Source organism: Rattus norvegicus, chromosome 4 (genome assembly GCF_021556685.1).
Source record: "Rattus norvegicus strain SHRSP/BbbUtx chromosome 4, alternate assembly SHRSP_T2T, whole genome shotgun sequence".
NCBI lineage: Eukaryota > Metazoa > Chordata > Mammalia > Rodentia > Muridae > Rattus > Rattus norvegicus.
The window spans coordinates 68,932,148-68,956,344 of record NC_141537.1 but is presented as its reverse complement, the minus strand read 5'-3'; the positions used below and the strand labels follow the sequence as shown (position 1 = coordinate 68,956,344).

Sequence of the window (24,197 nt, the reverse complement as noted above, 5' to 3'; positions counted from 1 at the left end):
CTGGTCCCAGGACCAGTGATGAGTTTGTCAATCACTTTTCTCATGATGCTGCACATTTGGGGCAAGTATACTCATTCACATATTTAGCTGCCTACACCACTTAGGCCAAAAGTATGGTAATTTTCTGTTCAAGTGTATTATTTGACCAGGAAGTTAAGTATTGACTGTGAGATATTATTTTTTTCTATGTCTAACAAACTTTTGAATTATTTAAAAAAAAAAATCGAAGGGGGTGCCTGTATTGATTCTGGATTGCCTGGATTCTGGTCATTGGTACTGCAGGGAGAGGAAGCGAACGCCTTTCCCTGTATTTGGAAGGTCCACTCCTGTCCTTGTCAAACCTTGGTGCTTTAGAACACATCTTCCCTATCACAGCCTCTTAGTCTCCTGCCTGCTCATACCAGGCTCACCAAACGCCGTCTACCAGCGCTGTTCTGTGGCCCCAAGGGCTTCTGGGAGGGAGGTAGGAGCAGGGCTCTGCTTGGAGGGGGTTTTATTCTGGCCTAGTTTTGCAAGCATCCCATGAGCCTCAGTTGCACCCTCCTGTGGAACAGTTTTCCTGCCATCCATGGCTGCTGCAGTCCAGAAGCCTCTAGAAACCTCTGTGGTAGAAAGCTGCTTGATTCTTTCTCTTTGCCTCCCAGGTGTTTGTGGACACCAGAGGACCAGGGAGTGGACAGCACAATGTGAAACTGGACACACCATCCACTCGGAATCTGAAACAGTCTTTTCCTCTGCCTAGTAATTGGCTCAGATGTGGGAGACGACAGCATATGGTGGAGTCTTGAAGCCTACACCTCGGAGGGCTATGGCTGGTCCCTGTGAATGACTATGGTGACAAGAACTTTTCTATTGAATCTGTTGCTAACATTTCTGCTACCTCCCCAACAACTGTGTAACAAACCTGGTAGATTAAAGGTAAAATAGGATAAAGGGGGACCGTGATGGAGGCTTTAAACCCTAGTATTCAGTATGTGGGAGGCAGATCTCTGCTCACTGAAGTCCAGCCAGGACTACATATTGAGGAGGAGGGAGAGGGGGGCAGAGAGAACTTTGGATCTAAAATGTTCCTCAGAAGTTTATGTGATGTGTCTTGGTCTCCAGTGCTTTAGGCTTAGACAGAGTTTTGGAGAAATGATTGGCTCATGACAATACTGACCTTATCAGTGGATTAATACAATCTGATGGTGGAAACTTTAGAACAGGTCTAGTTGCCTGAACACAGTCCTTGGGAACATGCCCCTGAAGGCTCTATGTTATTGACAGATTCTTGCAGGGTAGCCCAGGCTGGCCTCAAGCCTGTGACCCTTTTTTTTTTTTTTTGGTTCTTTTTTTTTTTTTTTTTCGGAGCTGGGGACCGAACCCAGGGCCTTGCGCTTCCTAGGCAAGCGCTCTACCACTGAGCTAAATCCCCAACCCCGCCTGTGACCCTTTTTGATGGGTTATTTCTCTGATGCTGGTGAAATGAGCCAATTCAAACCAGATTAGATTATATTAAAGGCAGGTTTATTGGGAAGCTGCTCTGGGGCAGGTTAGTTCACTGGCCTCGGGAGTTGCCATGGGGAAGAAGTAAGAGGGAGAGAGAGAGAAAGGGCGGGCAGGCAGGCAGGCGTAGAGAAGGGGAAGAGACAGACCAAAATGTCTGGAATATATAGGGAGGCGCCTCTAGGGGAACTGCAGCCTAGCCCCTGGGCTGGAAAGTTCAAGGTAGAGAGGACAGGGTATGCCGGGTAGTGACTGAATGGATACTGGGAAAACCTGTCAGCCAAGTCTGCTTTGGTATGTAAAATTGCACTTCAGCTCCTTGTCAGGTGTACAAAACCAAACACTTTTCCTTTAGCTTCCCAAGAGCTGGTATTACAAACATAGGCTACCTCACATAATTTATTTAATCCTTACTATTATTATTTTGACAGGGTCTATGTAGCCTGGGATGGCCTCGAACTTGAAGTCATTGTGATACTCAAGTCTTCAGATTGCTGGGATTCCAAGATGTCTGCCACCAGGCCCACCTGGCACTTCCATCAACACAGATCCTGACAGTTCTTGGGAGACAGTGGCCACTGTCCTCCGGAGAGAGAAGGAAACAGATCCCAACACAATAGGTATCCAGTTCATACTCGAGAAAGGGCAGACCCACTCCAGGGCTTTCCTCACTTTGTACAGTGTTATCAGCCAAAGGTTGAGGTTGGTCCTTGCTTGTGGTCCTTTGATGGCTAAGACCAGGACCATCTGAACACACCTGGCTAAGCGTGCAGCCCCGCCCCTTTAGGGCGGGGCCTGACTCCTCACCAATCAGCATCGCCGAAGGAGGGCCGCGGGCGCCCAGCGGAGCCTGCAGTTCCCGAGACCAGAGCGCTCCGAGACGCGGTGACACGGCACGGGACTGGCGTGGAGCTCTCGGGCTCTTCAGCCTCCCTCCCCTCCCCTCCCTTCGCTGTCTTCTCCTTCTTAGCCGGACCGGAACTATGTGATCCCGGAAGTTCCGGGGCCATTGCTGTGTGGGATAAACAGTAATGGCGGAGGCTGCGGCTCCCGGAACAACAGCCACAACATCAGGAGCAGGAGCGGCAGCGGCGGCGGTGGCAGCGGCCTCCCTCACCTCTATCCCCACAGTCGCTGCCCCGTCCCCGGGGGCGGGAGGAGGGGGCGGCGGCAGCGACGGCAGCGGCGGCGGCTGGACGAAACAGGTCACCTGCAGGTAGGACGTTGCGTGGCGCGGCGGAGGGCGGGGGCTGCGGGGCCGAGCAGGAGGCGGAGGCGGGCGTCGCGGGGTCCCTGCTGCGGCCGCCCTCCCAGCATCGCTGCGTCAGCCTCCGCAGAGGTTGGCCGCGACATCGCTGCGGGTTTCAGTCTGCGGGCTCGGACTGCGGGGCTGTCCCGTCACCTCCCCTCGCCTAGCGGCTCCCCGGTGTGTGCTGAGAGGACCGGTGTCCCCGCCCCGACCTCCATCGCCACAGGTTCGGGGATGCGGCGCGAGCTCGCCGATGCGAATCGGGCTCTAACGACCCTCGGTGCGCCCTGAGACCCTCCAAGGGTCCCGGCGAGCTCGGCCGGCCCCGGGGCTCCGCGCCGGGCTATCCGTTTGTAACGTTTTTTCTGCTCTCTGCGCCGTTCACCCCCGCCCCGCCGGGAGCAGCCGCTTTTGTATGCCTTTGTATGTGAGTCGGTGGTCGGCGGTTCCGAGCTTTGTCCCCGAACCGAGCGTTCGGAGCCGGCGTTAGGCTCCTCCAACCTTGGTTGTATGAACTGCCATTATTATTACTGTCCCTTTGAGCGGCGTTCCTCTTTGCGAGAAAGGAGATCCGAGGAGAGAGGTTTGGTTCTTGTTTGGTAAGCGAGACGAAATTATTCGGAAAATGTATGATCAGGTGGCGATTTTGCAGTACGCATGTAAAAAAATTTTTTCCCAGCTATAAACGTTGGAGGATTGTTTGTATTAACGATGGGAGGGGGGCTATTGAGACAGTCCTGTTCTAAGCCCCGGTTGACCTATATAGTCTGACTGCCCTAGGATTTTCGGCAATCCTGTTTTTGCCTCTCCCTAGTGCGGGACTGCAGGAGTGAGATGATACCACGCCCGACAATATTGATTTAACTACCAGGAAGGACTGTACGCCTTTTTATCGGCTAAAAAAATTAAAAGGAAATGCCACTTTTCACCAGACAAGGACAGTCCATTATACGCAAATGCCAAAGGCCGTTCCTAATGAAGAACTCGGTGTTGATATTAACTCCGAAATTGAAGAATCCCCAGCCTTCCAGTCTTTTCTGTAGTACATTTAATAACGTCATATTAAAGCTTTCCCCTCGGCCTGTTCTTTTTTTGAGGCAAGGTCCAGCTTTGCAGCCCTGGTTGTCCTAACACTGCTACTTATTAGCCCAGGCTGGCCTTGAACTATCATCTTCTAGTCTTTGCCCTCCTAGTGCTAGGATAGTGTTACTACCCGGATTGATATTGAAAATTTAAATACCTTGATTTTTTTTCCTTTCATCTATCTTCATCTAGGCTAGTTATCACCAAATAACATTTCATAACTGATTTCATTATCATCCTGTCAGATGTCTGCAACTTTATACATTTCTGCTTCAACGTTTCTTTTCCTTCCTTCCTTTCTTCCTTCCTTTCCTTGATACAGTGTTTCTTTATGTATCCTTATCTGTCCTGGGACTAGCCCTGTAGATCATCTGACCTGGAACTCAGAGATCCAGCCGCTTCTCTTTCTCGAGTGCTGGGATTCAAGGGGTGAGCCACTGCTGTCCAGCTAGCATTATTTATTTATTTATTAAGATTTGTGGGTGGGACAGTTGTTCCCCTGGCACCTGTGGAGATGTGGAGTAAAATTGAAAGGACAATTTTAGTGTCTTTCATTTTTATAAGTGGCTCAGCAATCAAACTCAGCCTTCATTGTATCAACAAAGATGTCTTGTCACCACCCCTTTTTTATTCTTCTGAGGAGTGTGTGTGTGTCTCTGTGTGGGTGTGTGAGTGATGCAGAGGCTAATATAACCCGGAATGACTTGGGACTTGTTGATCCACTTCTGTCTCCATTTAGTCCTGAGATCATAACCATCTATATATCCCCTACAAAGGAGGGTAGGGTTTGGTAGATGAGGTAAACTTTGAAGCTCCCCTGCTTCCCGTTTGCTTTTCCCTATTTCCTCTTTTTTAGTTCCTCAGCAGACTGTTCTAGTCTCCATTTTAGGGGCTTTTTATGCTTTACTTTTTTTTTTTTTTTTCTTTTTCGAGACAAGGTTTCTCTGTCTCAATTCCAGGATAGCTCTCGTTATCCTAGAATTCACTCTGTAGACCAGGCTGGCAATATCTCAGATTCCACCTGTCTCTGCCTTTCCAGTGCTGAGATTAAAGGCTTCCACCACGACCCCAGTGTAGGGTCTTTAAAAAATAAACTTGGGTCTCGCTTAGCACAGGGTGAACTTGAGCTTCCAATGTGCCCGGGAGGACCTTTATTTTAAGATTTATTTTATTTTAAGATTTATTTTATGTATGAATATACTGTCGTTATCTTCAGACACACCAGAAGCCGGCATTTGATCATATTACAGATGGTTGTGAGCCACCATGTGGTTGCTTGGAATTGAACTCAGGACCTCTGGAAGAGCAATCCGTTCTCTTAATGGCCATCTCTCCAGTCCATCCCCCCATTTATTTTAAATGCTGAATTACAAACATAGGCCAAGCCCAACTCCTTAAGGTTCAATGAATTAATGGAGTTTTCTAGGTCCTACCTGGAGCAGTGTGAACCACTATAAGTCTAAAAGGAATTTTTTTTTTTTTGGTTCTTTTTTTTCGGAGCTGGGGACCGAACCCGGGGCCTTGCGCTTCCTAGGCAAGCGCTCTACCACTGAGCTAAATCCCCAACCTCTTAAAAGGAATTTTTTTAAGGCTGTAGATCCAGATGGCTCAGAGAGTAAAGAGCTTCCTGCTTTAGCATGAGGTTCTGAATTCTGATCTCCAACATCCTTGAAAAAGCCCGCACAGTGTGCTCTAGGTTCAAAGAACCTTTCTCTTTAAAAAATAAGTCAAAACAATAGAGGAAAACACCTGGTCATGCATACAAACACAAAAATGTCTTTGAGTATTCTGGTTTGGGAGGCTAAGACAGGAGAATCTTGAGTTGTAGTTAGCCTGGAATATATGGTGATTCTGCCAGTCAGGGCTTCACGGGGAGGGATGAGTCTCAGGAAAACTATGTAGATGAGGTAAACTGAAAGCACAGTATGAAAAGCTCTGAAAGGGTACAGGCTTGTGATGAATGAGCAAAAGATGCCTTAGGTAGCAAGGGGGTTCGCTCTGATTTCCTGGAAGTTACTTATCCTCCAGCTTCTTTACATATGCACCGTGGCACATATGCCAATGTGTATTCATTAGAAAAAAAAAAAAGGCAAAACAAGACACAAGCTTAAAGCCTCACATGGAGGCCCACACCTGTAACAGTGTTTTGGGAGGTCGAGGCAAAGCATCAGGAATTCAGGGTCTTTCTTAGCTGCACAGGGGTTTGTGACCCGCCTGGGCTCCAGGCTCCAAGATAGTTAACTCCCCACGACCCAAAATAGAAAGAAAAGGGCTTCAGGCTTCCATACTTAGATAGTTTTAAATTCCTTGCACTTTGGAGGGAGTGGGTCAAGGTGGAGTCTCATTACTTAGCACTGGCTGGCTGGAACTTCCTATGTAAACAAGGCTGTCCTTAAACTCATGCAGGTCCTCCTGCTGCTTCTGAGGATTAGAACCAAAGAAATGTTCTCCATAGCTTCTGCTTAGACCAGTCATCTAAAAATGTATTTGCAGAGTCACTTCTGGTGGCCTGTGGAATCCTTCACGCCTGCACACATCTGTACCCGTGCTTTGGCTAGTCAGGTGGCTGAGGTAGGATGTTGTCTTGACCAGCCCAACCTCTGAGGTGACCCACCTTAATTATTTGATATGCCTTGCGTACAAATCTCGACAATTGTTTTGTGTTGTAGCTGTCAACATGATCTCCCAAAGTCTTTCTTTTGAATGGAGGAATAACAACGATGAAATCTTTGTTCTAGACTTTGATCCCTTGGAGCTGAGTTCTATTTTATCACACCTCCGGGGCTTTTCCTCAGAGCCCAGCATAGAACACTAGTAAATGCTCCAATTGATGTTGTAAGAAGTTTCTGCTTTCATTTTAAAGGAAAAGAAAGTACAGTGGTTCTGGAGAGATGGCTCAGTGTTAAGTACACTTCCTTACTGCTTTTACAGAGGATCCAGCCTGCTTTCCAGTACCTACCTATATGGTGCTGACTACTAAGTAACGCCAGTTCCAGTGCCCTCTTCTGGCCTCCATGGGTTCTTCCCGCACACAGTAACAATACATACAGGCAAAAACACTCATACACCTAAAATAAGTAAAATCTTTAAAATGTAGAATTGTTTACTTACAAACATTTGTGCATTCATCCCATGACTCTTTTTAAAGTACACTTGTAAGTTGCTAAAGGGAGATGACTTGTTGGAACATGCTTATCTTCTTGGGACTATCTCATTCAGCAGAAAAACATTGATTATGTACTGAGTTAACTGCAGAAATGTACCTAATTTTAAGTGAGCTTGATAGTAACACCTGGTTTTGAGAATGCGTGTGTGGGTGTCTGCATGTGAGTACCAGTGCCCTTGGAGGTATCAGCTTCCCCCTTGAGCTGGAGTTACAGGCTGTTGTGAACTGCCCAGGTGAGTACTAGGATCCAGTATTCACTAAGCCATCTGCACCCCTGAAGTAGAATGTTTTCTATATTAGGGCATATTAGTTATTTGCTTAGAAAAGAATGTTTTTTTTTGTTGTTTTAAACTAATTTATATGCTTTATGTATATGGGTGTTTTGTCTATATTTCTGCACACTAGAAGGGAGCTTTGGATTCCTTGGAACTGCAGCTGTAGACTAATCTACCACATGGGTGCTAAGAATTGAATTTAGGAGCAGCAGTTGCCAGAGTTGGGGATTTAGCTCAGTGGTAGAGCACTTGCCTAGCAAGCGCAAGGCCCTGGGTTCGGTCCTCAGCTCCGGGGGAAAGAAAGAAAGAAAGAGAGAAAGAAAAAGCAGCAATTGCTCTTAACCATGAGCCATCTCTACATCCCCTATTTTTTTAATTTAAAAAAAGATATTTTAAAAGATTTATTTATTACATATAAGTACACTGTAGCTGTCTTGAGATACCAGAAGAGGGCATGTGCTCTCATTACAGATGGTTGTGAGATGGGATTTGAACTCAGGACCTGGAAGAGCAGTCAGTGCTCTCAACCGCTAAACCATCTCTCCAGCCTCAAGATTATATTTTAATGTGTATGAGTGTTTGCCTGAATATATGTATCTGTACTGTGGCCATTGAGGCCAGAAGAGGGCTTAAGATCCACTGGGGCTGGATTTGGAAGTAGTTGTGCTCGAGCCACCCTGTGGGTGCAGGATATGGAACCTGGGTCCTCTGCAGAAGCATAACTGCTCATCTCTCCAGCCCAGGGATGTTGTTCTTTTGTTTGTTTTGAGACAGTCTCACTGTGGCTGTGGCAGGCCTGATTGCCGTGGACCACTTCACTTAGTTTTCATTTGTAATTACTCAGTCTCACTTCCTCATTAGCTACTGTCGGTGATCCTGAAGTTCTCTTTGTGTTCTGTTTGTGCTGCCTAAGAAACAAATACCTCTGCTGTGAAACTGTGTTATGCTGCCACCAGCAGGCTGGCCTTCATTTCTTCAGCGATGAAACCAATCCTTGTTGCTAGCTGCCTTGAGTGTGGAATAAGACAGTCAATATTTGTTCATCGGCTTTTTGAGACAGAGTCTCACTATGTACCCTTGGCTGGCCTCGAAGTCATTATGTAGGAGTGGCAAGATTTATTTTCATTTTTATTTTGTGTGTGTCCATCATCCACGTGAATGATGTAGTTGCACAAAGAGGTCAGAGGCATCAATCTCCTTGGAGCTGGAGTTAACAGCAACTGTGCACCACCTGAGATGGATATTGCAAATCAAGATGGAGGCCTCTGCTAGAGCAGTACATGTTCTCACTACCGAGCCATCTCTTCAGCCTCTAAGCTGGAAACTGTTTTAATTACTTTATGTGTGTAGCCTGAATGTATGTCTGTGCCACCTGTATGTCCAGTGACTATGGAAACCAGAAGAGGCTATCTGAAGAGTTGTGAGCCAACATGTAGGCACTGGAAGTCAAGTCAGTCCTGGAAGAGGAGCCATCTCTCTAGCTCCCAAACAGTAATTTTTTTTTAAAGATTTATTTATTCATTTATTATATATAAGTACACTTTAGCTGTCTTCAGACACACCAGAAGAGGGCATCGGATCTCCTTACAGATGGTTGTGAGCCACCATGTGGTTGCTGGGAATTGAACTCAGTACCTCTGGAAGAGCAGTCGGGTGCTCTTAACCACTGAGCCATCTCTCCAGCCCTCAAACAGTAATTTTAAAGTTAGATGCTTCTACATAGATCTTGAAGAACACAGAGATCCTAAGCAGTTTCTTCTTTCTTTCTGTTTCTCCTCTTACTGTTTGTTTGTTCATTGGTTGTTGGTTGGTTGTTTGAGACAGGGCTTCTCTGTGATGCCCTGGCTGTTCTGGAACCCAGGGTTGCCTCAAACCCAGAGATCCCACCTTCGCCTCCCAAGTGTTTCAAGGATTAAAGGCTTGGGCCACCATTCTCTGGGATTAAAGTCATGTGACACCACAACTGGCTCTGTCTTTTGTGTTTGGTTTTGTTTTGATTTTGTTTTGTTTGAGTCAGGGACTTGGGTTACTGAGACTGGCCTTTCCATATCCTTATCCTAAAAATCTATTTTTTTTTTTTTTTTTTGTCAGACCTTCCGATTGTTTTGTTCTACAGCCTGAGAGGCAGAATCGCAGGCCTTTCGCCATCATGCTTGCCTGTTTCACACAGTGCTGGCAATTGGACCCGAGCTGCTTAGGTGTATGCGAGGCAAGCACTCTACCAGTTGAGCCTCATTTCAGCTCGAGCTTTGATTTTTTTTTTCCCCCCCAATAAAAAAATGCCGCCTCTCTCCTCCCCAATGTGGCTAATATGACTTTGGGAATACATTGTACCTTTAAACCAGAGAGAAGTTTCTAGAAATCCCTTACCCAACTGCCACAAGATTCCTAGTGAATTTTATTTATTTATTTTTGGTTTTTGAGGCTGAGTCTCACTGTATTTCTGGCTGTCCTATAATTCACCTTGTAGACTAGGCTGACCTCAAAGTCAGATTTGCCCACTTCTGCCTCCCAGTCCTGGCTGGGATTAAAGGTGTGCACCACCACACCTGGTTTCTGAAATTTATTATTGACCAATTACAGTGGATTTTGGAGGAGAGGTAGGTGGAGAGTGGGGAGTCAGGGTCTCACTGTGTATCCCAGGTTAGTCTTGAACTCAGTAATCTCTTGATTTACCTTGGCACTTTCATGGTCTTCTAGATAAAGAGATAGGTACCATAGGAAATGCAGAGAAAGAATAAACCGTAGTATTCCTTCACTAGGAATTTAAAAGTATCATCTGCGATACAGGGTATATAACTATGTACATCAGAGCCAGGCAAGGTAATGTTCACCTTTAATCCTAGCTTTCAGGAGGCCAAGGATACATATTGACATCTGTCCTAAAGGAGGGAAAAAAAAGAGTATGTGTCAGGGCAGGAGAGATGATTTAGTGCTTAGGACACTTGTTCTTGCAGGGAAACCGGGTTTGTTTACTCTTTTTTTCTTCCTGACCGTGTTGGGAATTGAACCCAGAGCTTCACGTGTGCTAGGAAGGACTGTACAACTAACTCAGCTATGCTCCCAAGCCTTTGTTTTTAATTTTCAGATTTTTTTTAAGTTGTCAGTTTGTGGGTTTCATGACACTACCTGCACAGGCTAGAGGACTCAGATCTGGTGTTGGAGTTACTGGTCATGAGGACTTGTGTGCTAGGAACTGAACTTAGGTCTTCTGCAAGAATAATAACTAGTTTGTACTTTTAACAACTGAGTTCTTAAACCATAGCATTCAATTTAGTGGGGTCTGCATTGTGGTAAACATCCCCACTGCTCTTTTCCCCCACATTCTAGAGAGCTGTGGCTCAAACATACAGTAGAGTCCTCTGCCAGGCCAACCAAAGTTACACCTAAGAAACAGTTACTGTCTTTCTCTGGCATGCCAAAAGGTGACATCAATGTCCTGCTCAGAGACCAAGGGAGGAGGAAAATGGACTCTGGCTGGAGTGATGTACAGGCGGAGGAGGGGCTCTGCAAATATCCCTTGGGGCAATTTAGAAGAAAGAGCACTGGGTACTAGGTAGGGCGGGTGGGGTCTAAGGTTACATGGCTAGCAAATGCTCATGTAATGGTGTCACTGTTTGTTGATATCTAGAAACGGTTAATCATGTCTACCTGTGATCCTTAAAGTTGCTGGCCTAATTTTGCTTTTGTCATATGTGGTTTTTAAGGAATTAAAAGAGTTTCCTTAACAAAGTTGAATATAAATGGTAGTCCGACACTTTGTAGTATATGTAGCTTCTTTATCTGTGTGCTTTGAGGATAGTAATGGTTAGGGATTTAAGTTAGTGGAAAATACAAACAAAGCTACTCCTCTAGAGTGGTAAAACAAGGGCGGTGGCCAGAACTGACCTTCAGTGAACAAGATAAATTTACAATTGTGGGAGCTGAGGGTACAGCTTAGTGATATAGTGCTTGTGTGAGGCCCTAGTTTATCCCCCACCTTCCCAAAAAGGAGCCCCATATAAGGATAGTCTTTCTTCAGGGCAGCTTCCTTGATTGATCTGTGTGCTACCTACTGTAGACCCAAAGGTGTCTTCCAGCCTAGGCTGACTGTGTTCATTGCTACAGTTGTGAACACGCCAGGAGACTGACTGGTGGTGATGAATTCTCTGGTTTTTTTTTTTTTTTTTTTTTTTTTTTTTTTTTTTTTTTTTTTCGGAGCTGGGGACCGAACCCAGGGCCTTGCTAGGGCCTTGCTCTTGCTAGGCCAGCGCTCTACCACTGAGCTAAATCCCCAACCCCGGTGATGAGTTCTCTGAGAGTTGGCTCTAGTCTTCTAATCTAGATTTCTGGTTATTTGTCTTACAGATATTTTATGCATGGGGTTTGTAAGGAAGGAGATAACTGTCGATACTCTCATGACCTCTCTGACAGTCCATATGGTGTAGTGTGCAAGTATTTTCAAAGAGGGTACTGTGTTTATGGAGACCGCTGCAGGTAAGGATTTGTTTATAAACTCTTTGGTTAAGGGTGGGCTGAAGAATGAAAATAACATAGGTCATTCTGGTAGCTTTGTATATATAATTCTAATAGCATTATACATAGTATTCTAACAATGCTTTTGATCTGAAAAGAGCTTATTGCTAGCAGTCAAAGCTCAGCAAAGATACACCACCTTTTTTATGACCAAGTCTCAGAAGTCACAACATGTCACTTTCACTAACATCTGGACAAAGTCACTAAGTCCAGCCACATTGAAGGGAGGAGGTATTGGGCTCCACTTTTGAAGAAGCATCTTTGAAATTATCACACTGGGTAAGACTTGTAGTCACAGCCACATACAGATGCATGCATGCATGACTACATGCATACATACATGCATACATACATACATACCACACTAGGTAAGACTTGTAGCCAGTATAACAGCCACATACAGATAGATAGCTAGTTGGGTGGCTGGGTGGATGAATGAAAGGATAAAAACTTCTGGGCTGGAGAGATGGCTCAGCGGTTAAGAACACTGACTGCTCTTCCAGAGGTCCTGAGTTCAAATCCCAGCAACCACGAGGTGGCTCACAACCATCTGTAATGGCATCCAATGCCTTCTTCTGGTGTGTCTGATGATAGCAACAGTGTACTCACATAAAATAAAATAAAAATCTTTAAGAAAAGGTTTTAAAAACTTCTATACTAGGTAAGATTTATAGTCAGTATCTCAGACATATACAGATGGTGGGTGGGTGGGTGTATGTTTGTATGTATGTATGGATAGGTATGTACATAGATTGACCAACAGATTGGTAGTTAGCAACATTTGTTGGTTAGAAATGTTTGGAAGTCATCCTTACCTGAGTTAGTTAGAAAATCAGTAAATAAAGGTGGGGTAAAATGTAAGCCCCTCCCTCATAACTAACTGTTAGGGATCAGAAATGGATCCCTTGGCGTCTGAGCCTAATGGTTAGTCTTTTGCTGTTAAACTTGCTAAGGGAGGAGATGTCAGGATACCATCTTTATGCTGAGTGAGCAGTTCTTTGCAGAACAGTTTCGATAGATGATGTAGACGAGGCTCATTGAGGGAAGTTAGTTCCAGTCAGTACGTCATGGCCCCATGTATGACAGACATGGAGAGAGGAATGGAAATTTTGAGGAGCAGAGAGCTGTGGAGAGCAGACCACAGGACAGAGTGATGGAGAGGTGTGATGACTAAGGTGAAGGTCAGAGGGCAGCACCCTCCTTCCGTCAGGTGGGTCCCAGGCATGGAGCTCAGCTTAGGTGTGCTGGCACACTCCTTTATCCACGGGGCTCAGTCAGGGTCTTGCCAGGCCTCGTTGGAGCTCTTGATGCTGTATTAATGCAGAGTATGGAAGAGAGCTTGATACGTATGTTTTCTCTGTTAATTATTCATCACTTAACACACTGGAAAAGAATCAGCAATTCTGTGACATCCTATTATAACTTATTAGCTGTAATAACAACTTCTCTGTCAGTGGCTCTTGATTCTAGTGGATGTGAGAATCTTCATAAGCTGGATTGGCAAATGTTCTCTACGGGATGGGTGTGTACACTTTTTTTTTTTTTTTTGGTGACTCAAGACATGGTTTCTTATGCAAAATCAGCCATAGATAACAGACTAATGAATACAGTAGTTCCAATTACAGCTTTTTATTTTGGGCCACTACTATTTGAATGTTAACAAGGGCATTAGTTGGTGTTCCTTGAGCTGGGTGTAGTGGCACATGCCTTTAACCCTAGAACTCTGGAGGCAGAGATAAGTGGGTGGATCTCAAGTTCAAGGCCAGCGTGGCCTCCAAAGCAGGTTCCAGGACAGCCAGAGCTACACAGAGAAACTCAGAAAAACTGAAAATGAAAGAGAAGAAAAGAAGTAAGATGTGGTTTTAAAGGCCATTCTTACCTGAAGTTGGGTAGAAGACTACATGTAGTGGCAGTCTGTGCTCTTCAGAGACCCCCATACAGGTTTCCGTATGTATGTTAACCTTTTCCTTGTAGTTGAATTTGTTTTGTGTGCACAAGTCTGTTTGTCTGAACGCTTATTTATTTAACTTTGCACCTTGGTGTGTGTGTGTGTGTGTGTGCTTGGTGCCCTGGAGCCACCTTGCTGGCCATGGCTTGTTTTGTTTTGTTTGTTTTGTTTTTTAATCCTTCCTGGTATAGTTTTTACTTCAGAAACATTCTATGCAGATCTATAAGGGAATTATTGTCTCACTGAGGAGATTTGATAATGTAACATTGATTCTTTTGGTGACAGTCTTAGTATATAGCTCTGATTGTCCTGCAATTGGGTATGTAGACTAAGTTAACCTGGAATTCAGAGATCTGACTGGAATTATAGGTGTACACTGCCTCAAGGCCCATCTTTTACATACGTTTATATTCTTTCCATTTACTTTTGAATATAATCTCATAACAAAGATTTTTTTCTGGCTGGAGAGATGGCTCAGTGGTTAAGAGCACTGACTGCTCTTCCAGAGGTCCCGAGTTCAAATCCCAGCAACCACATGGTGGCTCACAACCATCTGTAATGGGATCCGATGCCCTCTTCTGGTGTGTCTGAAGACAGCTACAGTGTACTTATATATAATAAATAGATAGACCTTTTTAAAAAAGATTTAGATTTTTTTATTTAGATTTCTTTTTTTGAGACAACTTCCAAACTAGCAGAATCACTGACTGCTGCTGTTTAACTGATGTCCATTTCAGAACATTTTCTTTCCTAAGGAGGCTTCATTCATGCCACTTGCACAGTAGGAGGCCCGGTTCCTCGTGCTTGGTAGACACTCATTATTACTGCCAGGTATTAAGAAAAGAAATAATTGGGGTTGGGGATTTAGCTCAGCGGTAGAGCGCTTGCTAGGCCCGGGGTTCGGTCCCCAGCTCCAAAAAAAAAGAAAAGAAAAGAAATAATTGCTTGAAAATGTTTAACTTTGGGGTTTTTGTTTGTTTGTTTCTTTTTGTCAGTTTCTTTTGAGGGGTGGGTAGGGAGTGAAACTCAATTTATAACCCAAGATGGCTTCAATTTGTGGTAATTGTCCTGCCTTAGCCCACCAAGTGCTAGTATTATACAGGACAGTCTTTACTAAATTTTGTTTTAGTGCAGTGTCTCAGCAAGTTTCTTAGGCTGACCCTAAACATGGAATCCTCTTGCCTCGGTCTCCCAGATAGCTGACATTATGGGTGTGGCCCATCATCCAGTTGTACTTGACTCTGTAAAGTTTGCTAAGTCTGGGTCTCATACCTTTATCAGCAATATGACATCATAGTGAGGTTTCCTAGACAGGCTGAGTCATGGGCTTTCGACTCCAGACTTAAGTTAGGTATCGGGCAGTGAGCATAGCTCAGTTCTTGCCTAGATGCACAAGGCTCTGGTTGGAGTTGATCCATAGCATTACAGAGATGAAAAGGATTCAGTTAGGCTTGTTGGTATGCCTGCAGCCCCACATTTAAGCAGTTAAGGCCGGAGGATCCATGCATTTGAAGTCATCATGAGCTATATAATGAGTGTGAGGCTAGCCTGAGTTACATAGCCAAGCCCTCCAACTCAAGGTCATCTAGGGGTTGGAGAGATGGCTCAGCACTTGCTGTTGGAGGAGACCTGAATATGGTTTTCCCAGCACTCATACAACTTACAGCTGCCTGTTGACTTTGGCCCTAGGGATCTAGATGCTGTCTTCCGGCCTCTGTGGACACCCATACACACAGATACACATACACAGGAGGGGCTGGGGATTTAGCTCAGTGGTAGAGCGCTTACCTAGGAAGCACAAGGCCCTGGGTTCGGTCCCCAGCTCCGGAAAAAAAAAAAAAAAAAAAAAAAAAACAAACACATACACAGGAATAAGCCTTGACAGGTGCTCCTGCTCATGTTTAGTTCACACTGAAGTTTGAAAAGTGTCTGGGGGCTCTATGTAGCTTGATGGTAACTGATTGCTTTTCTGTGTGTCAGATACGAACACAGCAAGCCACTGAAACAGGAAGAAGTGACTGCTACAGACCTGAGTGCAAAGCCATCCCCTGCTGCTTCCTCAAGTCTCCCTTCTGGTGTTGGATCACTTGCTGAAATGAATCCAGGCGAAGCTGAGTCACGAAACCCAAACTTTCCAACTGTAGGAGCGGGTTCAGAGGACTGGGTGAATGCCATTGAGTTTGTCCCTGGGCAGCCCTACTGTGGCCGTAGTAAGTATTGTGAAGACCCTGTAAACTGCAATCAAAGGGCTAAATGACAGGCCACGGTGAACTCAGTGTCAGCTTTTCTGTTTCCAGTGTTTGAGCTTAACCTACTGTCTACACGTTAGATTGGGTTATCTAAGATTTAAAGATGAAGTAAAAAAAAATTTTTTTGAACTACAATAAAATGAATTCGTGTTTAAAAACTGGTGTCTCCGAATGCTGTCCCCCGCCTGCTCCTGGTGGTGCTGGGATCAAACCCTGGGCTTTGCACATGCTAGGCAAATGCTTTCCCATAAAGCTATACACTCAGCCCACTACCAGTCCTTTGATGTTTTGTTTTTTTTGACACAGGGTGTCTTATGGTTCAGATTCCTCAAATAGTTAAGGATGACCTTGAACTCCTGATTCTCCTGATCTACCCCTACTACAGTACTTAACTAATACTACACTTCACTTCTAAAGAAAGTCACATACGGAACTGGGCTTGGTGCCACACACCTGTAATGCCAGCTTTAGAGAGGCTGAGGTGGGAGGAGTGCTGAGTTCAAGGCCAGCCTGGTTATTCAGATCTTACCAGAAAGAACAAAACAGAGCTGGACAGTGGTGGTGTGTACCTGTATTCCATCACTGGGTATTCTGAGGTAGGCAGAGGGTGAGTTCTAAGCCAGCCTGGCTGTATAACCCTGTCTCAAAAAACCAAAGGGGTGAAAAAGTGAAGGGTGTTCAGTAGGCCTGGCTTTAGGTTTCATTAAAGTTTTCTATTTTTATTACTCTGTTACCTTATAGTTCGTGCTTGCCTTTTGTGTTTGGACCTTTACCACCATCTTAAACATTTTCAGCTGCCCCTTCCTGCACTGAAGTGCCCCTGCAGGGCTCAGTGACCAAGGAAGAGTCAGAGAAGGAGCCAACTACGGTGGAGACAGAGAAGCAGCTTTGCCCCTATGCTGCAGTGGGAGAGTGTCGCTATGGGGAAAACTGTGTGTATCTCCACGGAGACTCCTGTGACATGTGTGGCCTGCAGGTCCTACACCCAATGGATGCTGCCCAGAGGTCACAGCACATAAAAGTAAGTGCTCAGAGCAGCTCGTGCCAAGTATGAGGAGCCAATAGATGGTGATGTACATCCACGTTTTTATAGTGTTTTGTCAAAGATAAACCTATAGAATCTAGGCAGAGTGGAGGCCAAAGGCAGGAGGGTCTGGAGAGCCTAGTTATGGTAAGACATACTTCTTCCTAAAGAAGTTCTGGTTCCAGAACCTCAGACTATGGGCATTCAAAAGGTAGTTGGTGGTTTTCTGGTTTTTGTTCGAATTTTTCTTTTTCTTTCTTTTTTTTTTTTACTAATAGTTTTTCTTATAGTTTCTGTGAAATGCATGTTTCTTTGCTTTTGAATGCACTGATAGCATTGTCTAGCCCATTACCATAATTCTAAGTTAGGTCCTTTTCATTCCCCAAAGAAGCCTTGTGCCCACTTATAGTCAGCCTCCTCTCTACGTTTCCTTGAGCTCTGGCAGCAGTGGGCCTGCTTTGTTTCTCTGGGGTTTGCCAATTGAGGATGACTTATGTAGCTGGAATTACTTGGTATATCTGACCTTCGGTGACTGGTTCCTCTCGTTTAGATGATGATGTTCAAGGTTTTCCCTGTTGGAATATGTACCCTACTTCATTCTGTGGTTGCATGTTGGTTGAATGCTATTTATTATACAGTCGTGTGTGTGTGTGTGTGTGTGTGTGTGTGTGTGTGTGCGTGTGTGTGTGTGTGTGTGTGTATGCTTACATGGAGGCCAGAGGTCAACATTCAGTATCCTCCTTTATTGTTCTCTACCTCAACTTTGAGACAAGCAAGGTCTCTCACTAAAATCTGGAGCTCACCAGTTGGATTGCCTGTGTCTAGTGTCCATGTCTCTCTTAGTCCTGGGTATAGATGTACTCGCTGAGCCTGGCTCTCTCACACACTCTGTGAGCCCAAATCCAGGCGTTCATGCTTATACTATAAGCAGTTTATTGAGGAGTCCTTTGGGCTCCAATAGTTTGTTTTTTCTCTTCATTACTTGATAGATACTTGGATTGTTTCATGGTGTGTAAGCTTTTGTTTTTGTGAACATGCATCTTTTATCTTAGCTATCCTTTAAAACTTGCTTTCACATAAGTTTACTCATTGTGAGGAGGGTTGTATGTCACAGCACATATATGTAGAGGTCAGCGGACAGTTTGGGTGATGGTTCTCTCCTGCTGTATGAAACCCAGTACTTCATCTTGTTTGCTAGGCCTGACCTACCAGGTTGTTTGTCGCTGGCCCTCTGTTGACTATCCTTTGGAAGGGTAATGACTTGGTCACCGAGTAATTCTGCGTAGCCCCTTGAGTGCCTGGCTGACTGGGGATATATAGTGCTGCCCTGTTTACAGATGTAGCTTTTCTATGTGCATGGGTGATGCTGAGAGCATGCGTGCAATGGCCATAGAGGCCAGAAGGTGTCAGATTTTCTCGAACAAAAGCTATGCAGCTGCCTTGTGGTTTTTGAGAACTGAACCAAGTCCTTTGAAGCAGCAGCCTGGGTTTTAACTTCCAAGCTATCTCTCCAGTTCTACACTCAGCTTTCTTTTATTATTAAAAAACCCTTTGTAGAAGACAGGGCAATTCTGAGGAGCTGTTTCCTTCCACCTTTGTGTGGGGGTTGCTGGACTTGTATGGCCAGTGCCCTTGATAATATAATAGCATTATTCATGTAGTTTCGGAGTGGAGGTGGGTAAAGAAAATAGGTGCTGAGGAAAATTCAGAATATTACTCAGCAGTAAAATATAGTAAGTCAATTAAGTTAGTGTCAAAGCCATAGAATTGGTGTACCACAGAACAATGGTTGTCCACATGGGAATTTTGAAGGAAAATGAGCAACTTTTGAGTGGGGTTATGAGGGGTAACGTGCACATTCAAATAAATAGTGGGGCTGGGGAGGTGGCTTGGCCTTCTTATACTACATACTCATAGGTAGTTCCTAACACCCACATCTGGTGACTCACAGCCACCTAGAATCCAAGGAGCGCCAACTCCTGGGCTTCACTGGTCATATGTCACTTTCATACCTCCCACCCCATAATTTATAAGATAAACCTTGAATATTAAATAACAGTGTTGTACCTCTGAAAGTACCTGAGGTTTATTTAATTGCGTATGTTAAGTGGGTAAATTGGGTGGTGTATGAATTGTCTCCGTAATAGTTTAGTGTTTTGTGTGTGTTTAATTTTAATTTTTGAGGGATGGTGACTCTTGGCATTCCCCTTGCTGACCAGGAGTTCATTGCATAGATCAGGTTGGCTGTACCTCAAAATACTGGGTTCTTCCTGCTTCTGCGTCTGGAATGTTGGAGTTACCCAGACTCAAGTATGAGCCACTGAGACCACCCCTTTAAAGAGATAATGGAAGTAATGTGCCCTACATAACTGTCACCTGGTACCTGTTTTGATTTACTTTAGTAGTTTTCTTTTTTCTTGTGTGTTTTTATTTTTGAGACAGGGTCTCTACATAGTCCTGGCTGTTCTGGAACTTGCAATGCTGGCCTCAAACTCACAGAGCTCTGCCTGCCTCTGCCTCCCAGGTGCTGGTATCAAAGGTGTGCCCACCACAGCCAACTCTCTTTTGTTTTCCTTTGGAGACAAAGTCTCATGTAGCATAGGGCTGGCCTAGAGAACTCTCGCCCCTTCTGCCGCCGCCTCCCAAGTGTTCACTATCCTAAAGTTTGAAATGAAGCCTTTACTTCTTCATTTTCCACCCAGAAACTGAAATATCAACGAAGTTAACAGGGTCTTTGCTGCAGGGGAAGTGTGGGGTGGAGCGCTGCAGGTCTGCAATGTTGGAAGTTGAGCCTTCCCATCTGACTGTAGTGATCTGAGCACGTTGGCGGTATGGCCCTGTGCTGTAATAAAGCCTTTACCAGGTCAGGTTGAAACCAGTCTCATAGGGCCTTGACTGAAGTCAGGACTGCAGCGGCCTGACCGTGCCTATGTCTCTTCCCTCCCTCCAGTCGTGCATTGAGGCCCATGAGAAGGACATGGAGCTCTCTTTTGCTGTTCAGCGCAGCAAGGACATGGTGTGTGGGATCTGCATGGAGGTGGTCTATGAGAAAGCCAACCCCAGCGAGCGTCGTTTTGGGATCCTCTCCAACTGCAACCACACCTACTGTCTCAAGTGTATTCGCAAGTGGAGAAGTGCTAAACAATTTGAGAGCAAGATCATAAAGTGAGACTCCTCCCCAATCTTCATTTGTGCTTTCTATTTTCGGGAAGAATTTAGTGTCTTGTGCCAACTTCCAACCAGAAGGACCACATTTAAATGCATGTATTTTATCATGAACCTGGGTGTTCTAATTGGGATTTCTTCTTTGTATTTCAGCTAGCTGCTAGGTTAGTTGGTCTGTCTATTTTATTTGAATGAGGAAACCCTGTGTATCAGTTAGTAGAGTCTTCATTGCTTTTTGAGGAGATTGTGTTTAATGGATTAGACAGTTTAGGTTTCTTGAACAAACATATCTAGCTCTGAATGTATGTTTCCTGGTGTTTTCTACTTTCCACTTTCCTATATCATCCATTAAGCTAGCCAAAAATCCACCATCCGTTAAATCTGTTCTCATAATTGAACAAAAGCCACATAATCCAGAGCAAAGTTAACAAGAAATAAATTTATTTAAACGAAAGGAGTCTGTGTGAAATGTCTTCTTTTGTTTTTGTTTTTGTTTTTATTTTGTTTTTGTTTTTTACATAAGTTTTTAAAAAACTGGCTAGCCATTGAGTTGATTTCTGAAGGAGATTGTCTTTCCTCCAAAGAAGGGGTCAATTGTGACTGTGGAATCCCTTTCTGCTAATGCTCACATGCCTGTCAGTTAACCTAAGTCTGGGCCACACACCAGGGTGTGTCCTACAGAGTGGGCACAGAGGGGGATGTCCATTGCAGCCTGTTCATTGTTTCCCAGGTCCTGCCCCGAATGCCGGATCACATCTAACTTTGTCATTCCAAGTGAGTACTGGGTGGAAGAGAAAGAAGAGAAGCAGAAACTCATTCAGAAATACAAGGAGGCCATGAGGTATGAGCAGCCGGGCTCACTTGGATAGAACAGCGCTGCGTTGTGCACTCCTTCCTGCTTCCTACCCTTCCCTTGTTGCACAGGACGCTTCCTTTGTCACCTCCATGACTGCTTGCCCAGTTTGTCTCGTGCTTCTAACTTTTAGCTCAGTCCTTGGGTGTATGCTGAGGGGCTGTGAGAATGAAGTCTCCACTCTAGCTAAAGCCTGTGCAGGGTGTTCTAGCGCATTCCAAGTCATAAGAGTCGTCCTAGGAATTCTTGTGTATCGGGATTCTAAATGATCTTCACTTCGTGCTGGTGCTGGTGAACCGTGTACATTTAAGCAGAGATGTTGCTAGTCAGTGTTTGGAGCACATGTTTCTAAGAACACATCTTGGGGGGCTGTGCACTGACGTCTTGGTTCTGCCCTGTTAAAGAGAAGCCCCAGATGATAGTCATACAGGCCTGAAGTCCACTGTGAATAAGGGTTGCGATATTTTCCTTTCCAGCAACAAGGCGTGCAGGTATTTTGATGAAGGACGTGGGAGCTGCCCATTTGGAGGGAACTGTTTTTACAAGCATGCGTACCCTGATGGCCGTAGAGAGGAGCCACAGAGACAGAAAGTGGGAACATCAAGCAGATACCGGGTAACTCTCGCTGTTTTTTTAAAAACGGGGAAATAGCACACTGTCAGTTAAGTCCTGCACATATTGGGGTAGGGGAGAATGACACTCAGGTGCGGGGGGAGACTAGAGTAAAAGAGTCAGACTTCAGAAGACGGGGAGGGGTAGGAAAGGAACTTGTGCAAAGCCCTAGCCTAAACCTGCAAATAGCCAAGGGGAGGCTCTGGCAAGGCGGACTAAGTGAGACCTCTGGTCCACCATGCCCTCTCTGTGCCACATGGTTTGCCTTATAAGCCACAGGATAGAAGACACTGCTTGACAGTGCCACCCCTATCATGGCCTTGTTTCTTACAGGCCCAACGAAGGAGCCACTTCTGGGAGCTCATTGAGGAGAGAGAGAACAACCCCTTTGACAACGACGAAGAGGAGGTTGTCACCTTTGAGCTGGGCGAGATGTTGCTTATGCTTTTGGCTGCAGGTGGGGACGACGAGCTGACAGACTCTGAGGACGAGTGGGACTTGTTTCACGATGAGCTGGAGGATTTTTATGACTTGGAGCTATAGCAGCTTTGCGTGGCGCAGGAACTGGTCTGCGGAGCCTCAGACAGTAGCTGTCCCCTGTGCTGTATGGCAGTGCGTGTGGCTCTCCTAGGCAGGCCTCTCAAACTCCAGGTGCTGTGATCACTACCCAGGGCCTGTTCCTCTACCCTCACCTTTCCCCCAAGAGTGTGTTGTTTTCTCTGTTTCAAAAGTTACAAAAATAAATCTTAAAGTTAGTTTTTTTGTAACATGAATTTAACTGTCAGACAGTTAGTGTAGGTTTGTTGCGTCATCTGTTTTTGGCCAGGTTGTGTTCATGGACTTTGCACACTCATTTTGAGACCCCTTTGAGGTTCAAAGGAAAAAGCACTGACTGTGCTTTGGGGTCCAAGGATAGGGGCAATTGGGAAAAAAAAGGGACCTAACTTGGCAAGTCGCTCTCTGCGATAGGTGTAGGAAGGTTCCCCGAGGTTTCTGTGAGACCTGCACTGCACCTTCACAGTTTTATCTATGTTCCCTACCCTGTAATCCCCATCAACATGTGCTTGTGCTGTGGTTTTGGGCTCTTGTTTAATTGCACGCAAGAACTACTACTGGGTAACCAGAACCAGGTGCAAATGTGTTGAGGTTGACATGAGAAAATCTAAAAACATGAAGGATGCGGTGGTGTTCCCTCAGTGCAGAGCTGGCGGTTAACTCCCAAGGGTGGATGGACTTGGTGGGTGAGCATGGGCGCGCACGGGCGAGCATGGGAGCAGCTTCCCATCGGTGCATAGGTGCAGTATTCTTAGCTTTAGTGGGCAGATGTGGGTTAGTGGTTTCAGCCACATGTGTCAGGTAGATCTAAAGGACCAAGCAGTATGTCAGTAGTTGTTAACGTAGCAGTAGCTGTCTGTCTGTATGCTAGAGAAATGGGATCAGCTGTAGAGGTTAAATGACCTACTTGTCCCTTTCAGTACAAGGTGGGTCTTGGACACACTGATGTTTTGAATGTTTTACAGTCTAGCCTTTTCAGTCCAGGCACTTTTTGGAAAAAAACTTTGTCCTCATTTGAGGGGGCCTGTTGTGAGGTTCTGTGCTTGTTTTTGTGGGTATCTGCCTCATTCCATCCCTGCCTGAGCTCTGACAGTAAGACAGGTGGATTCCAAACTGAGGTGTTGATTGTGCTAGAGGTTTGCAGAAGTAATGAACCCCTTTCCCGGTAAAGAGAAGGGAGGGTGTGGCCATCCACAAGACAAGCAAGAGTTGCTAAAATTCCTTGGCGGGAATTTCACCTTTGCATTCTGTTGCTCTTTCCTGAAATAACGTGGGAGATGCTCGGATCTGTCCCTCTGCCCTGCTTACCCGGAACTCACCCAGTCTTTCACTTAAGAAAAACACGTCATCGTTGCAGAGGTCTCTGTTTTGCAGCTGCCCTTTTGTAAGAAGCACTTTTCCCAAATAAAACAATTTTGAAAAAAGAAAAAGTTTGTTGTCTTGTGTGACGGATGACCTGCCTTCAACCCCACAGATGGCAGAGTTGTTCATCTCATTCTCAGTCCTGTGTGGATTGGCCAGAAGTGGGTCTCTTCTCAAGGCTGCCTTCTACCTCAGGCTCAGTCTCTCTCCTGGTAACATGCTTGCAGTGAAGCCTGGTTCAGGCTCCCAACAAGACAGCTGTAAATCATGGATGGGGAATTTGAAAGACTAATCTTTTTGTTTTTGTCAGGGTCAGATTTCTCCATGTAACCCTGGCTGTCCTGGAATTCACTCTGAAGACGAGGCTGACCTTGAACTCAGAGATCCTCCTGCCTCTGCCTCCCAAGTGCTGAGATTAAAGGTGTGCAGCACCATACCTGGCTTGAAAGAGTCATTTTTTACAAAAATATTTGTTCATGTTTTTTATGGGCGTGGATGTTCTGTTTTTGTTTTGTGCACACCAGATCTCATTACAGACAGTTGTGAGCCACCATGTGGTTGCTGGGAATTTAACTCTGGAAGAGCAGCTAGTGCTTTTAATGGCCAAACCATCTCTCCAGCCCCTCCAATTAACACATATCTATATGTCTGTCCCA

The 24,197-nt window shown here is 45.2% G+C and overlaps 1 protein-coding gene and 1 pseudogene across 7 annotated transcripts; both read left to right on the top strand.

The window, feature by feature from the left end:
* Positions 1 to 234: 234 nt before the first annotated feature.
* Positions 235 to 358, top strand: LOC120102609 (small nucleolar RNA SNORA71; annotated as a pseudogene).
* Positions 359 to 2,323: 1,965 nt separating this feature from the next.
* On the top strand, positions 2,324 to 23,610 carry Mkrn1 (makorin ring finger protein 1). 7 transcript variants are annotated; one of them, XM_087656543.1, is made up of 8 exons: positions 2,324 to 2,701; positions 11,606 to 11,734; positions 15,702 to 15,931; positions 16,765 to 16,991; positions 19,945 to 20,159; positions 20,890 to 20,933; positions 21,489 to 21,627; positions 21,958 to 23,164. In XM_087656543.1, the coding sequence occupies exons 1-8, from the start codon at positions 2,517 to 2,519 to the stop codon at positions 22,097 to 22,099; spliced, it is 1,311 nt and encodes a 436-aa protein (XP_087512669.1). In that variant the 5' UTR covers positions 2,324 to 2,516; the 3' UTR covers positions 22,100 to 23,164. The 7 variants fall into 7 exon arrangements, with proteins under 7 accessions (XP_087512669.1, XP_087512665.1, NP_001385662.1 ...); NM_001398733.1 differs by having other exon boundaries at positions 2,353 to 2,701; positions 20,890 to 21,000; positions 21,958 to 23,610; XM_087656540.1 differs by lacking the exon at positions 2,324 to 2,701 and adding an exon at positions 2,731 to 2,960 and having other exon boundaries at positions 20,890 to 21,000; positions 21,958 to 23,609.
* The last annotated feature ends 587 nt before the right edge of the window (positions 23,611 to 24,197 follow it).